The 17,406-nt window shown below is 39.8% G+C and overlaps 1 protein-coding gene across 6 annotated transcripts in view; it reads left to right on the top strand.

Annotated features, from left to right (window-relative positions):
* The window catches only part of Svil (Supervillin), a 390,519-nt gene that overhangs the window by 316,322 nt on the left and 56,791 nt on the right, over positions 1-17,406 (top strand). For all 6 annotated transcript variants that reach the window (XM_019058279.2, XM_019058276.2, XM_072296132.1 and 3 more), the window contains one exon: positions 5,497-5,775. In XM_019058279.2, coding sequence (XP_018913824.2) covers positions 5,497-5,775 — 279 coding nt within the window. The remainder of the gene's footprint in view (positions 1-5,496; positions 5,776-17,406) is intronic.

The following is a 17,406-nucleotide window of genomic DNA, read 5'->3' as shown; positions in this document are numbered from 1 at the left end:
GTCTTGGATTGCTCACGATAATTCGAATTTACATTTGTTTTTGATAAAACTTGTAAATTGGTGCAGTTGCGTTGATGTAATGTTGATGTTATATACGACTTTAGGTCGAAAGTTTACGTGTATTCGCAAAAATCGCTCCAGCATAGGCGTGCAGATTAGTTCACGGTGTACACTCTGGTAGGCGCAGCATAGGCAATTTGCGCGTCAATAGGTATGCATAACGGTGTAGCGTTTGAAGTATTTCTAGGATGTTGAAGGCGCTATATGTGGTGCGCGCGGGCTTGTCTTCGATTGCCCCAGACTGCGCTCATTTTTTTGCTACTTTAATTTTGTATTTTTCGACCACGCTGTATAGTAGCATTTCCCATTTAAACACATGTATTTTAGTGGATAAGATTATTTTGACACAATTTCTCCAATAATTGTTTAATTTAAAGACCAAGTAAATCTTTATACTCAGTTCTCATGAAACAGTCTCATCTTAAACATGAAATTCATCATCAGATATCAGACACCTTCAAATGCTCCATTGGGTAACATTTTTAACTCATATCTAAGGACGAATTCCGCAGTTATTTATCAAATACGTTCGCCGTAATATTCCTTCCCCACAACAGAAATAATAATTGTCTGAACCTCAATTATCGATCGTCATCTTCATTCGACGTGTAGGACCGTTAAACTGGAATATACCGAGTCGTGAGATAATATTTTATCTTTGTTCCGTCCTATTCTGTTCCTGTTCTTCTGTTATTATGCTCCAATCTAGTTTTTTGTATTACAGTTTTACTTACTACTCTGAGTTTGACTGATTGTATTCCGTTAAAGAAGTTTCAAGAATCATTTAATACCTAGGCTTATTTTGCGTGCCGAACTTTTTTAAATTTTCTCACGCGTATGCAAGAGCTTGGTACTTGGTTCATGCGATTAACACGTACTCATCTAGAAAATGTCGGTTTTAGTCACGGATTCAGTTGAAGCTAATCCCAAACGAATGAGAGGGCAGTAAAAAACGAAGATTTAACATCACGCTGATTTGTCTCTCCAATTTTTCCGTTTTTCTTTCTTATTTTTCTTTCTTTGAAAAACGAGGGAAACTTCACCATTGCTGCAGGAACCGCTCTACATTAAAACAACAATGGTCAACAATAAACTGAAAAACAAAAACTTATTCAAGAAAACTACAAAAATTGTAGGAGCAAGCAAAAGTTAAAGCATAAAGCCAACCGTAAACAAAAGAAAAAGTCGTGATGATATACCTTGAAGAAATATGCGTCAAAACCGAAATCGTTAATCGATAACATTTAAATCAGCAATAAAAAAAATTCGATAAACGAAGATTAGAAAATTTTAACAAAGCTGGAAAGAAACATGCCGCAAACAATCAAAGTTACGTAATCAGTTAACAAGTCGCAGTATTTTCCTAATAAAATGTTTTTAGAGTTTCCAAACCTTTTCGCACATTTTTTTTATTCTGTTTCATCATTCAATTCTCCCAGGATTCTAAATTTTTCAGCAATCCAGACAAATAATGAATCAGCTAATAGAATTTGGAAAAATTTTGTCGCGGCTCCATGTAAATTATTTACGTTGTACCCAGTTATGTAAGAATGACCCAGTTCAGTTTTTTAAGGTGCCTCTCGGATCCAACCAGCTTTTTCGATTTTAGAAGCAGACTGCCTCATGTTTTTGTTCAGTAGATACTTAATATTGATCAAAGATCAACGTAATGGATAAAAGAGTCTCTACGAAGTTTACAAAAAAATTGTCCGCTGCTCTTTACGTAACTTTTCCCTTCCTTTTTTCCCACTGAAATTCTCGTCTTAGGATTCGCCTAGGAAGATTGTCTCCGGAATCAAGGTGTGATTGCCGCAGGCATAAATTTTTTATCGTATCCTTGCTGTCGTGCGCTTCGCGAATTCCACGAGGTTCGACCAATCGTCGCAATTACATTATGTAACCTCTTGCATGCGATCATCTAGATTTGAATATTCTGCGTTGCGCGTGTTGATGAATGCCTCCAGAGAAGGAGTCAATAGCTCGGACTCTATTCTAACTGATGGAGCTGAAACGGCTAACACGCTGTAAAGATTTCCTACGTCTTCAAATCAGTAAACGATAAATGAGATCGAGGACCGTGCTATTTATAGTCGATTCTTCAACAACTCCTTTTCTTAGCCGGTCCCGAATGTAAAAATTGGAAATGGGCATTTGTCCACATTTTTCGAAATTTACCTTTTGAAAGATTTGAACTCTCTAGGGGTGGGTGGTGAGGGCGTGTACACTGGAAAAAAATCTCTCGGATCCAGAGTCCAGACTCTTTAAAAAATTTGATAAGAAAAAATACTCTTAATCAATCGGAATTTCGTTTGAATCAAAAGAAAATCAGCTTAAATCACGAGGTTTGGCTCTCGATTCAAGCAAAAACCCGATTGAATGAAGAGTATTTTTTCTTGTCAATTTTTTTAAGAGTCGGGACTCTAGATCCATGAGACTTTTTTCCAGTGTATCCTCCAAAGATTATGTCCAATAGCGCTCTTTCCTTTCTGTTTCTGTTCTTTTTTTTTCTTCGAAGCGTCGGACAAGAATTTTGGTTAAATGCACTCCGATGTTAGCATGTTAGCTGTGAGCTCCGGGAAAGATTCCCAGCACGATGCGGATAGGTAGTTCAGTTGCTGCCGTGCTAAGGAAGAACGTCACCTTCAGGCGTTGCCAAATTTACATTCATAAAACATGAATTTCCTAATTAACTCATGAATGTTTTTCTTCCAATTTTTCCGATGATGTTGTTTGCAATTTCACCCAAAGTTCCTGAAAATGGAGATGTTGCATGTGTGAGGGATTTGTGATTTGACCATTGACTCTTATGTAAAAGTTCGCGAGAAACACGATGGTGCCACTGGTTTTCTCTGAAATCATCTCTAAAGCTCAAAAAAGCTCTCAAAGTGAGGCCAAAATGGAGGGGATATCCCACCCTACCCTGAGAGTCCACCTCTACATCAAGACAAACTCCCCATGCAAAGATAGGGAGCAAATACATTTACAGGGCTGCCTTTTCATTTTGGGACTCTAAAACTGAAAACACGGCATACTGCTAATGCATTTGCTCCCTATCTTTGCATGGAGAGTTTGTCTTGATGTAGAGGTGGATTCTCAGGATAGCGTGGGATATCCCCTCCATTTTGGCCTCAACTTGAGAGCTTTTTTTGAGCATGGGAGATGATTTCAGAGAAAATCAGTGGCTTTATCGTGTTTCTCGCGAACTTTTACATAAGAATCAATGGTCAAATCGCAAATCCCTCACACATGCAACATCTCCATTGTAATGAAAAATATTCTTAACTTCCCTTGAAAACAAACATTTCATTGAAGGAAATTTGGCAACTCTCGAATGTTCATACGGCGTTCTTCCGTAGCATGGCAGAGTATCATGGAATCGCAGGCATAAGCGGAACAAGAGAGCACATTCAATAGAAAACGACTGTGCAGTTTAGCATCTACACGTAAGGAGTCCCAAGGTTGATCTTTGAATGCTGTTTGTCTTTCGAGCACCCGTACTCGGCGCGGATACTGTTTTCGGAATTTTCATCTATCTCAAAAATGAATGGGCTGACGTCATTTTAAAGCACAGCTCCAGCGAGAGGAAAAATTCTCATTGATTGAATTTTACCGGAAAACGCGCAGAAACACGAAGGGAGATGTTGCATGTGTGAGGGTTTTGCGATTTGACCATTGATTCTTATGTAAAAGTTTGCGAGAAACACAATGGTGCCACTGGTTTTCTCTGAAATCATCTCCCAAGCTCAAAAAAAGCTCTTAACTTGAGGCCAAAATGGAGGGGATATCCCACGCTATCCTGAGAGTCCACCTCTGCATCAAGACAAACTCTCCATGCAAAGATAAGGAGCAAATACATTGACAGGGCTGCCACTTTATTTGGGGACTCTAAAACTGAAAACACGGCATCACTGCTAATGTATTTGTTCACTATCTTTGCATAGAGAGTTTGTTTTGATGTAGAGGTGGACTCTCAGGATAGCGTGGGATATCCCCTCCATTTTGGCCTCAACTTGAGAGCTTCTTTTGAGCTTGGGAGTTGATTTCAGAGAAAACCAGTGGCACCATCGTGTTTCTCGCGAACTTTTACATAGGAATCAACAGTCAAATCGCAAATCCCTCACACATGCAACATCTCCATTTTGGTGAGACCGTGGAGTTTCGGTTGAACTCTGAGAAGCCAGGCACATACTGTTCTTGCTTCTTCGTTGCTGGGCTGGTACTCTGTCTTGCTAACTAAAAACGCCTTTTGAGCATTCGAATGTATAGCCAAGTTTCTCGAAATGAATTGTTTATTTTTGAGAGTTATTATCAATATATTTTCTTGACATTTTCAGATATTTTAGATTAAATTGCGAATAAAAATATACAAAAAATTGGAAGGAAAATATTCATAGGTTTCCCAGAAAATCCGTAGTTTATCAAAGTAAATTTGGCAACGTCTGAAGGCTCATCTGGCGTTTTTTTTAGCACGGCAATACTATGAATATCTCTTGTAGGAGTTGGAACCCGATAGCAGCTGAGGCAGAGCCGACCTTGGGAGTGCTCTTAAAATCTGATGTCATTTTGGTCTGTAGAGACGTGGAAGGGAAGTTTCTTCGGGGTAGGGAGGCAATGATAAAAAATTGTAAAAATCGCAGGAAATGAATTATTCAGACGAAATTTTGTAGGATATTAGACGAAAATCCAAAATTCTTTGTTCTGAATGCTTCACCTTGGCCATGTATCTCAGATTTTCAGTATTAATTCTGTCAATCACTTATGATTAATTTTGAGTAACTTCTCTAAGCAGAATCGATCAGATGGTATTATATGAGTAAGGCTGCTTTTGGCACTTTTCCGTCTTTTCAAAAAAGAAAGTGGATGTTCTTAGTTCTAATATTAAATAATTTAATTAGAAACATTCGCACGAAATAAATCAACATCAAAAAGGACGCATATGATTTCGTTTGGCATCCTAAGATAAAAACGAACGGCGACCTTTCTTTAAGGTTGTCGACTACAGAGAAGATCACATTGAAAGGTTAACGCTTGGCATTTTCTTACCGAATTATTGAACTCTTCGTGTGGAGTTCATTCAAATGCCTGGTGAGTGCACTTTAGTATTAAACGTGTCACTATGTTTATTTATATTTTTTAGAGGCCTTGCTTTACTGTCTTCCCTACAGAAATGAAGTGCTCGTCCCAGATCACAGGAGGATATGAGACGTGCTTGACCTCAAACTAGCTTACTGATTACAGCCATCTTGTTTGTTTATTCACGGCCATAAGAACGCCGTGTCTGCCTATTTTCCCGAGACCAATGAAAAACCGGCACAGAAATGGCCGTACTCTGTCAGTGAAGGTACCCTAAACTGCCTCTGATTTTTGCCCCTGATTCTCCCCCCCTTATTTGAAAATAATAAAAACTCATCGTGAACTTTTTGTCATGTGTTTCAGGAAGAAAAGCGGAGCGTTGAAGGATCCCTTGGGGAAGACGAAAAGGAGCGTAAGTTCCAGCGGGAGGAGGAAGTCCGGATCCCGGGGGAGTGGGGATGATTGCGCGAGTGCGGTAGAGGGGGTTCGTGTTCCCGGGAAAGGGACGGGGACGACCATGATCAAGAATGAGGCAACGCCGCCTTCGCTCAACGGCGGACTTCGCAAGTTCAGCACGCAGCCACCCTGCGCCAAAGACGAAGTCGACCAGAGCACCACCAATGGCGGAAGCATCGCTCAAAGGTAAGCTTTAAAGATGCACTGAAAAAAAAATCTGGGTGTATTTACTAAGAAAAGGGTAAAATTACCAAGAATTCAGGGTTCTTTTTGATCCCAGTTTTTTCTTGGTAAAATTACCATTTATGGAATTGGTAATTTTACCGAGAAATCTCGGTAAAATTATTGCACTTTCTCGGTAATTTTACTGGACCTTGGTAAAAACGCCAATATTTTCTAGATACCGTGATAGAATTACCGAGATAAAATGGCAAAGTTACCGGGAATTGATTACCAATAAAAGTGGTATTCTTACCTGAAAAATGCAGTAGAAATACAGGTTTTTAGGTAAGCTTACCATTTTGTCTTGGTAAAACTACCAATAATTGGTAAAAAAAGTGAGATGGTAAAGGTACCAACGGACCTTGGTAAAAACGCCGAGAGTTTTTTTTCAGTGCGGAGGTCTTGCATCTCTCAAGGTTTCCGATTTAATCAGCGGTTCCCCTGAGCAGAGGCGGATCTATCAATTTTGCAACCCCGGATTTCCTCCATTTAAACTTATGTTAAATAATCGATTCTGCTTGGAGCATTCGCCCCCCCCCCCCCCCCAAGAATCGATACATTTTCATAGCTTTAAATGAAGAAAAGACAATGTTGCCAATTTGCTAGATCCGCCAATGCCGACGAGCATGGGTGGAATCAAAAGAGCCCAACCCCCCTCTCCGAATAAAAATCTTCTTGACCCCGTCCAAAAAATGTCCAGAGATTTTGCGGAATAGCCGGGTGACTTAAGTCGTCCCCTTTCGGTCAAAGTATCACAAGCGCCATGCGCCGTTTCAAAATTTCCGCCGCAATTCTTTTTTTTTTTTTTTTTTACAGAGAAATTGTTCACCGAAGCTGTCCGAAAATTCCACTGAATTTTCTTTGTGCTGCCGATTGAGTTCAGTGAATTTTTCAAACAGATTCAACCAACATATCTCAGTAAAAAAATAAAATGGCGGCGGAAATTTTGAAACGCCGCACGGCGCTTGTGATACTTTGGCCGGAAGGTGACGAAGTATCATTTTTGAGATTATATTCCAATCATTTTTTGGTATTTTTTGGTGAGAGAAGCTCAAATTTGTTCCCGAGTGTCTCAAGTTTCTACATTGTACGCCCTCCCCCCCCCCCCCCCTCCCCGGCTATCCGTGGTAGGGTGTCTTTCTGTGCTCCAAACTTAGGAACTTTAAACAATGTTGATTGCTTCATATCGTACATTCTTTATATTACGTAAGGCAAACAATTCTACAGCGAAGACTCATCTGGCGTTCGCCATTGCAGGGCCGTATTTACGATATAGATAGGCGTATATTAGTTGTGCGTCTAAGGGTCCGCATGGCTGATTTTTTCCCACCTTCCCTCATAACATTGACGTTTTTTTCCCGACCATAGTGTTTTCCTTTATTGTTTCTCGAAAGCTTAAGCTTATAGTTAAGTCCACAGGTGACCTTCCTCTTCTCTCCTCCCGAGCAATGTATATACATGTGTAACATACTTACAGCAACCCACGGAACATCCTGAAGTTAATCCATCGTTTTCCCCTCCTCGTAAGCCTGTAACAACAACCCGTATCAAGCAATAGGATCCCTCTATTTTCCTTCTGTCTTTTTTGTCAATCTCTTTATTCGTCCATTTAATTTACACCTTCGATCTCTTTGCATGAACTGAGTTTCGATTGGAAGTAATCACAAAAGTCGACTGATTGCTGAAACCTTTTGTCATTTCAATTACACTGAGGGGAAAAAAATCGGTTATGTGAACCGAATGTTCGGTGTTCCCTCTCATCCCAAAAATTCGGTTTGCCGAACTGAACTTTCGGTTCGTGTAACCGAACGTTCAGCATATGTGATCAAACTTAGTTCGTCAGTTCACTTTGACGCTAAAGTTCGGTTACACGAACCGAAAGATCGGTTTGACAAACCGAAAATTCAGTTTGACGAACCGAATTAGTTGGGATGATATGGAACACCAAACTTTGGTGCATACTACCAAACTTTTTTTTCCAGTGTAAATCTTTTCTCAATAAGCAGACAGAGATATGATCTAGATTCTCAACTCAATTTTCGACCTCAAAGGTACGGTTCATTAGGACGATGCGTCAATCGTGTTGGTTTTTATACATGCCACCGCGCCGAACTTTCACCCGAAACAGGTCAAGAGCAATGAGACACCGACAGGAGCACAGGAGGGAGAGTTGTGGTTGTGTTGTGAGCGTCCACATCGCGCGGCGCGGCGGCGGCACAGCACATCAACCCATTTTTCATTACACCATTGCAACTTGTTTCGACTGAACTCATTATAAATCGGTAATTATTGTGGCGGCACGTTCCAAGACTGAAAATTGTTCTCGGCTCGTGTGATCAGACTTTCTCCGCTGGAGACTCTCGTGGGGAAATTGATCCTACAATAGTTGTGATAGTTTTCATATACCTGCCGTGGAAAATATTGGTTATTTCGTTATTTATTATATATTCTAGTTATTTCGTGCGCCTTCAATCTTGTAGGATACTGTGCAACGCCTCTGACGCGAAATAGTTGCTTAAAGCGTTGCGGCGCGGCAGGCAACCAGCGTGACACGCGCATACGCGCCTACAAACCTAAGGGGATACTTCACGTGTTGCACAATGCGTGAAGTATCCCGTTAGGCTTGTAGGCGCCAGTGCGCGTTCTGCGCTGCTAACAAGCCGCTCCGCTCTGTGTTAGGCTCTAATATTTAAACTCGCGGAGTCAGCGTTTTTCAACTCATGATTTTGAAATGTTTGAACTCTCTGCATTGATTATTGCCTTTTAAACTGATGAAAAAGAAATATGTATTACCGGAAAATATAATGTATTTTTTGTAAATATAATAGTGGTTCCGTATCAAATTTAATGATTTCCAAAGCATTCTTTATGCTTTTATGTTTTGGGCTTTTACTGTGCTGCAGCGTGGTGTAAGCGCAACTAAACGCTCAAAATTGGACGTATATGACTCAAGGAGGTCGATGTACAAATAAGTTAAAAACAAAAAATTGCGTGCTTCTTAGTTTTTTTTTCTCTTTTATTAATTTTTGTACAGTTTCTTTCATCACAACTATGGCTCATTGAGATTTATATCGATGCCATTGCTTGGAAAAGGTTTTACAAATATTTACCACGTATTGTAAATGTTTTTAAAATGAAGTAATTAATTTCGTTAAAAGATAGAAAAAAAAGAATGTACATTTAAGGCATATTTTATATATAGGAAAGAGCCATGCACAAAAAGGGCCAAAAACGGCCCATTTTTGGGCCCTCGAAATAGGGGTCGAAGTGAGGTTTTTTTTCATCCTTAGGGTGACCCTTTACACATACTAAAATATCAGATTGAGTATACGCACCGTTTTCGAGTTATGGGGGGGCAAAGTCCCCGATTTTACCCATTTTTGCAGGTATTTTAATGTCGAACTCCGGCTGTTACGAGGTACCAGATCTAGATATTGAAGCGCGGTTTGCGGTGATTTGTTCAGCTATTCCTGTAGTATTTTTCCACATCTTTCACAAAGCCCCAAATGGTTTTTCGGGGGGCGGGGAGGGGGGCTTTATTCATACTATCATGACCGTTTGCGCATCTTACTGACTTTACTTTGTTCTCTTCTCTCCACGCCGCGGTCACGATGGTATTTTCTGTTGGGGATTTTTCTTCTTCTTTACATTATTTTACCAATTTTAATGTCCTCCCCCTCTTTTCCCCTTTTTACCCCCTCCCCCGCAATCCGAACACTTCCTCTCAAGTGCTTCTTCTTGTAAGGCAGATATGACGGGGTCATTAGGGTGCGTCAAAAAAAATGAAAGTCTGAAATGTTCCGCTCCCCAGGTGGCAATCGATGACGTTTGGTAAAAAAACATGTTTGCCAAAATTTGGGCCAATTTCAACCATTTTAAATGGTGCCAAAGGTCAATTTTGTGATGACATTATGATATTTTGGTTTAGACCTCGATTTCGCACAAAAAACTCGATTTTACGCTGAAATCGTGCGTTTACGAGAAAAATGCCAAAGAACTCGACTTGTAGAAGATGAAATTTTACACTAGGAAGACGTCTTGTAACCGATAAAAATCAAATTGAACTAGAAAAACTCAACTCGGTATTTATTTTTTTGGTCCTCAGAATTTCCGAGGTCTTAGAAAGTAGAGGTGTAAAAGACTCATTTTTCACGAAAATAAGTCGAAAGAGGGTGTAAATGAACTGTAGGTAAGTGTTGAGGATGCAAATGTCATCAGAACTTCCTCAGTTTCAAAAAAAGTTCCAACAATTTTGCACAATCCTCCAAAAAGTGCACGGCTCGAGAAGCAGGATCGTGCTATGATAGTAAGGGGAAAGAGCGGTTTGACCGGGAAAAATTGCGTAACAAACTTTCCCAATGTAATCGTCATCAGTAGGTCCCCCTGAACAACTTCCTAAAAGTTAAAAATGGCCCGACCCCGGAATACCCCTCAAAAAAGTTAAAATTGAAAATGGCGGCCGTAATAAGAGGGTCCGGGAAATCGGTATTTTAAAATGCTCATTCTGTCTCATCATGTGAGGTATCATTTCCTATTTAATTTTGGTCGCAGATTTCATAAATGAATTCCGCAAGGCCCCTTCTAAGCTTACGTTTCTCTCGGTAGTCGTATGTTTCCTCTATTTTCCTTTATTAAATACATTTATAACATCAAATTTAAGTTTCTTGGCCATAAATACATGAAAATAAAGACAATTCACTTTCCTTGTTCCTTCGGTGAATATATATCCCTAGTGGAAGTCAGCCTTTGTGCAGGTCTGTGCGGCGGAAGGCTAGGTCCGTGCAAGTCCCCGTCACCTCCCGTGAGCCCGTGCTCGAGGGAAGCGAAACAAAGGCATAATTTCGGGAATCCCATCCTTCGCAGATGGCTGCACGAGGTGACGGGGACTTGCACGGACCTAGCCTTCCGCCGCACGGACCTGCACAAGGCTGACTTCCACTAGGTATTTAAAAAAAAAATGCAACCTCCTGCCTTTCACATTTGGCCGCCACCTTTGATTTAGAGCGCCCCCTTTGGCCGGAGGGCCTTGTGGAATTCATTTATGAAATCTGCGACCAAAATTACATAGGAAATGATACCTCACATGATGAGACAGAATGAGCATTTTAAAATACCGATTTCCCGGACCCTCTTATTACGGCCGCCATTTTCAATTTTAACTTTTTTGAGGGGTATTCCGGGGTCGGGCCATTTTTAACTTTTAGGAAGTTGTTCAGGGGGACCTACTGATGACGATTACATTGGGAAAGTTTGTTACGCAATTTTTCCCGGTCAAACCGCTCTTTCCCCTTACTATCATAGCACGATCCTGCTTCTCGAGCCGTGCACTTTTTGGAGGATTGTGCAAAATTGTTGGAACTTTTTTTGAAACTGAGGAAGTTCTGATGACATTTGCATCCTCAACACTTACCTACAGTTCATTTACACCCTCTTTTGACTTATTTTCGTGAAAAATGAGTCTTTTACACCTCTACTTTCTAAGACCTCGGAAATTCTGAGGACCAAAAAAATAAATACCGAGTTGAGTTTTTCTAGTTCAATTTGATTTTTATCGGTTACAAGACGTCTTCCTAGTGTAAAATTTCATCTTCTACAAGTCGAGTTCTTTGGCATTTTTCTCGTAAACGCACGATTTCAGCGTAAAATCGAGTTTTTTGTGCGAAATCAAGGTCTAAACCAAAATATCATAATTTCATCACAAAATTGACCTTTGGCACCATTTAAAATGGTTGAAATTGGCCCAAATTTTGGCAAACATGTTTTTTTACCAAACGTCATCGATTGCCGCCTGGGGAGCGGAACATTTCAGACTTTCATTTTTTTTGACGCACCCTAGGGGTCATATGTTGGGGATTATTTTTCTTTCTTTACGATTGATAAACTTTGACCCAACTTACTTCTCCCTTACAGGGGTAAGAGCCCCCCTTACCCCTGTATTATCCCCCCCCCCCTGCCCGCTCCACTTTACTTGAAGTATTTTGCTCCCTCCGCAGCAGAATAGGATGTTTCTGGCAAATAATGTTTTACTTATGTTTAGGTACTGAAATACTGAATACATGGGAGCCACCCTCCTACTCTTCTCCATTATTCCCCCTCTTCTTCCTCTTCCTCTTTCCCTTCCCCTCTTGTTCATCCCTCTTTTGCCCCGTTCTCTTTACTTTTCAATTTTCTTCTACTTTTTACTACTTTTTTGTGGGAGTAATATAGTCACGCGAAGAGAAAGTGGAAGAGAATGTACCTAGGAAAGAATAAATCAAACATAGAAGTGGAAAGAGAAACGTGAAAAATATGAATAAGATACAATTCTTCGCAGAAAACATCGTCATTTCTGCTGCTGAGGGAGCAAAATACTTCAAGTAAAGTGGAGCGGGCAGGGGGGGGGGGGATAATACAGGGGTAAGGGGGGCTCTTACCCCTGTAAGGGAGAAGTAAGTTGGGTCAAAGTTTATCAATCGTAAAGAAAGAAAAATAATCCCCAACATATGACCCCGTCATATCTGCCTTACAAGAAGAAGCACTTGAGAGGAAGTGTTCGGATTGCGGGGGAGGGGGTAAAAAGGGGAAAAGAGGGGGAGGACATTAAAATTGGTAAAATAATGTAAAGAAGAAGAAAAATCCCCAACAGAAAATACCATCGTGACCGCGGTGTGGAGAGAAGAGAACAAAGTAAAGTCAGTAAGATGCGCAAACGGTCATGATAGTATGAATAAAGCCCTCCTCCCCGCCCCCCGAAAAACCATTTGGGGCTTTGTGAAAGATGTGGAAAAATACTACAGGAATAGCTGAACAAATCACCGCAAACCGTGCTTCAATATCTAGATCTGGTACCTCGTAACAGCCGGAGTTCGACATTAAAATACCTGCAAAAATGGGTGAAAATCGGGGACTTTGCCCCCCCATAACTCGAAAACGGTGCGTATACTCAATCTGATATTTTAGTATGTGTAAAGGGTCACCCTAAGGATGAAAAAAAACCTCACTTCGACCCCAATTTCGAGGGCCCAAAAATGGGCCACTTTGTGCATGGCTCTTTCAAGGATAAAAATGAAACCAAGTATTTACCAAAGACAATTTGAAAAGATGAATCAAAACAAGAAATTAACATTTCATTAAAATATGATTTACGATAACAACACCTTATTCTCTCTTAATTTTCTCATTGCGATATTGTCAATATAATTTTACACACGGACTAAAATATAACGCTTGATTTGATTTTAGTGGACTTTACATTTGTGGACTTAACTTAGTGGACGTTTAAGTAATGGACTTAACAATAGTGTGGGCTTTAGAATTGTGGACCTAAAAATTGTGGACGATAAGTCTGTGGACGTAAAAAAAGTGGACATAAAGTCCGTGTACCGTGTGAAATTAGAAAAGCCGGCAAAATCGCGGTAAAAATCACGTGTTTTTTTTTTTTTTTTTTTTTGTAAAACCGCAGCAAAAATCAAGTGTTTGTTTGTAAAACCGCGGCAAAAATCAAGTGTTTGTTTGTAAAATCACGGTAAAAATCTCGTTTTTTTGTGTGTGTAAAACCACGTTAAAAATTACATGTTTTTTTTTTTGTAAAACAGCGGTATACACCACGTGTGTTTTTTTTTTGTAAAATCGCGGTAAAAATCACGTACTTTTTGCAACATCGCTGCTATTCATACCTTCAAATGCCGTAAAAGAGTTATCATTTCGAAATTTCTTGGAAAAACAGGGTTTTAAAAATAGGAACTTGCTGCATCCCTGTCTCTGTCTATCAAATCGTGTTGCTTTCGACTTGACATGGCCGTCAAATAGTTGGGAGTTTGCTCGGTAGGCGGTAGGCCGCAGTACCTTCGGTCAGGGCGTTACGTTGCCTGAAACCATCAAACTTGCTGCAATAAGTTTTCCGTTGTCATGAATGGTCCTCCGTTGTGTAAATTATGAAAAAGTAGAAACTCCCAGGTCTGAGTCTCGGAGATTTTCGTCGGCGAGCCAACGCCAACGCTGAGAGCTGCATGTAATGAGAGTAATCATCATTTGCCTCGAGTCCTTTTCATCCCGAATAGATATCATCTAACCCGCGTAGTTACATCATTTCGATTTGTTCCGTCGTAATTTTCTCTCGGTCTCAGTGGCGCGGCGTGGCGTGCCTTGCGATGTATCGACTGATACGCCACTCAAACCTATGAAAAAAGGTCGATTATCAGGGTGTTCGCAGCGAACACCTTAGTAATCGATTCTTTACCATAGCTTCAAATGGCGAGATATCTATAATCGATCATTCACGCCACGCCACTGCAAGTCGGTCTGCCTCCATCTCGTCTCTTTTCGCCGTCCTCCACCTTAACGCACGTTTCTAAATTCAACAGGGTTCATTTCTCCGAACGAGTGCCATACTGATATCTACCCGGTGGTGAAACGAATGTAACGGGTGATCGCAATGGTGTAGTCGTAGAATTGCGTTCTGATGGTTTAAGCTTATAGATCAGTTAAAAAATAATTCGATTCGTCCATGTCTAATTTCTACGTCCAGTATTGTTGAAGATATCACCCTTCCAAAAACGCGATGGATGACGTCATATGCCGGATTTTTCGAAGGGTGATATCTTCAATAATACTAGACGTAGAAATTAGACATATGGACGAATCTTAGTATTTTTCGCTGATCTAAGCTTTGTAATAATCAAAATACGATTCTGTGACTAGTGCAACGGACCCATGGGAGATCTGTGTTCTACGTGTTGCACCAAACAGCATTCCTCTATGGAGGTGTATTGCGCTCGAATGAGCTTTCCTTTCTGTAATGACAATTGGACTGCACTTTGCAATTTGGAGCTATAAATTCTGGCTCATCTGAAAAAACACTTATGTGCATACGGAAACTAATTGTGCATACGTTGTTTTTAAACCGGGTTAGGATTTTTTAGTTCCAAATTGCAAAATGCAGTCCAATTTCAGTTTCTTTCTGTTTTTTGTCGCACGTTGGCAAAATCACCAACACGCTGTCTATTAGCGGCTCTGGTGCTTGCACTAGAGCTGCTATTCCGGACGGTCCCAGCTGGGGAGTATCAATGCAGCATGTTACATTGTAGAGACCGCGCGTTGGTTGATGGGAATCGGCGCCATTTTCGGCTATGTTCCTTGTCATGACTTTATTTTATTGCATACTGTTTTATTGTTAGTCAATGCTATGTTGTGTATTGTATTTTTGGAATCATGGTGATACAGTCAACAATTCAAAACTTGTTTGTGCTTTTATCTCGTGATGGAAAAAATGTACTTTACGTTCAAAATTTGAAAATTTGAATTTTAAAGTTTTCGCGGTTAAGGAAGCTTTAACCACTGGGTTGGAGCTTCCTAGTCATTTACTCGATATCAGCTGATAGCAAACAAAGGTTACCAGGGAAACCGTAAACGTCTAACAACTATCGTGGCCATTGGGGCGATTATTGAAATGATATCGACTTTATGTCGCCGCTTACGACAGGACATAGCCCTATCTTAACTGTGTAATATATCGCAATTCGATATTGTTTTGATTTTTAAAGGGAGCAATTCATTCATACAGTTCCGATTAGTTTTGGCGAACGGGCCCTTAGCCTGCTTAGTACGTATAATCCCAAAACGCAGGAAAATAGATTGTAGGAAAATATTTGCATCGGAAAATCGTAACAATTTTCCCCTAGATGTCTTCCATTCCGGGTACATATTTATTGAAAACGGCGACTTTTTCAACAGTCCTATTTTTATCTACAACATCTGAGTGGCCCTTCATAATCATTTAATTTTGGCCCCTGGCCAGAAAAAGGTTCGGAAATTGCAGTGATTTTGCCGAAAATGCTGAAGTAAGTAAATTTGGGCATTTTTTTTCCTTCTTCAAACTCTGTGGAGAAGCACTTCTCCTCCAGTACATCTATTTTTTTACTTATCTCTCGCAAGGTACATTTACAGAAGGTGTGTTCCAGTATTAACAGTTCAGATTCGTTGTTTTTTTATTATAACGCTTATTTCGGAAAGCAATTATTACATTGTTCAATTCTACTGACTTTCAACACTCGATTATACTCCCGGCAAATTCTGCAGCAGCGTTTCAAATGTTGACTCTAATGCTTCCAACAGCCATCCGATGTCTAAGGGTTTATCCCTAGATTTAGGGATTTTCCGGAATTTCCAGGGATTTAGGGATTTTTCAGGAAATCTAGGGATTTTTTTTTGATGAGGTAAAGTTACCAAAAATCAACTTTTTAACCTCAATTCTAGCTTCGACAATCGAAAACATTTTTTCATCTATATTTTGTAGGCCTTTTTGGCAACACTATTTTCCCCGCAAATAAGCCGGAAATTAAAACGATTGCGTCCTTCGATGTACTTGACATTCAACCGCATTCAACCTGTTAATAATAAGAAATCAACTAATATTCTTTCATTTTATTGGTCTGGATTAGCACTGCTTTCAGAGAGCGCCAAAATTCAAACGAGCCAATCAGATTTAAATATTGCAAATCGCTACATCGAATGACATCATGATTCTTCGTTAAAAATGGCGCTTTTTGCAAAATCTAGGGATTTTTTAAGTATATTTGAGCAAATCTGGGGATTTAGGGATTTTTAGCGAAATCTAGGCATTTTTTTTCTTCCCCGCTAGGGATTTAATATCGGAAGACTGGCTTCCAGTATCGTAGCGTTGATCGTCGCTGATGTCGAAATGGAACCTAATGCCGGACTTACTGTAACACCTCCATTCCTCAATTCCGGTGAGGAATACGTCTCTACCCTTAACTCAATGTAAATATACAAATTGATAAGTGAGTGCTTTAGTCTCCTGAAAACAGAATTGCGAAACTTAAAATTGGAGAAAAATGATGAGTAAATGAAAAAATGGAACCAATTGATGGGATATGTCGCATGCCATTCTGACACAAAATATGGCGTCTATCGAATCACCTTAACTAAATAAAATAACCAAATTTTCAACTCTCAAACTATCAACTATCAACTATCAAAATTCAAACTATCAAAATTTCCAACAATGACAAAAATGATTGTAATATACCTATAATGTAATGAAATATACACGCTCTAATCATTTAATTTGTATTACCTTTATGTTATGTACCTACATGTTATACTATTTTTATAATAAATTTTGCCAACATGCTTTTCAATTCAGTCTACAACATTTCATTCCGACGTGGCAATAATGATTTATAATGCCCCTAAACATTAAAATGAATTACAATAGTAATGCCGCATTACTTATAATGTCGTATTATACATCGCAACGATTCATGTCCTACTGATTATTGATTATTGTAAGATGAATTCTGTTTTCTCTGATTGTATGTTTCATACGTGCGAAGCAAGTACGGGTCACTAGAAACGTGGTTCGTACGGGTGGCTGATGAAATTGATCTTCGAATACCTTTTGATGAGCTAGGGAAATGGAACCATCTGCATCTCATGGACAATAAATAGTTGCCGTAATTAAGGTCATCCCGTGATTAAGGTGCCGTGATTTAAGTCATAAATTCTTCATCTAATTCTTGATTCATCTCCAAAATGTCTGCTAAAGCTTTCATGCGCTTCTCCTTGTATGCATGAATGAGCAAATTGGGTATCGAA

This window comes from Bemisia tabaci, chromosome 2, assembly GCF_918797505.1.
Source record: "Bemisia tabaci chromosome 2, PGI_BMITA_v3".
Lineage (NCBI taxonomy): Eukaryota > Metazoa > Arthropoda > Insecta > Hemiptera > Aleyrodidae > Bemisia > Bemisia tabaci.
This window is presented reverse-complemented; position numbering and strand designations above follow the sequence as displayed.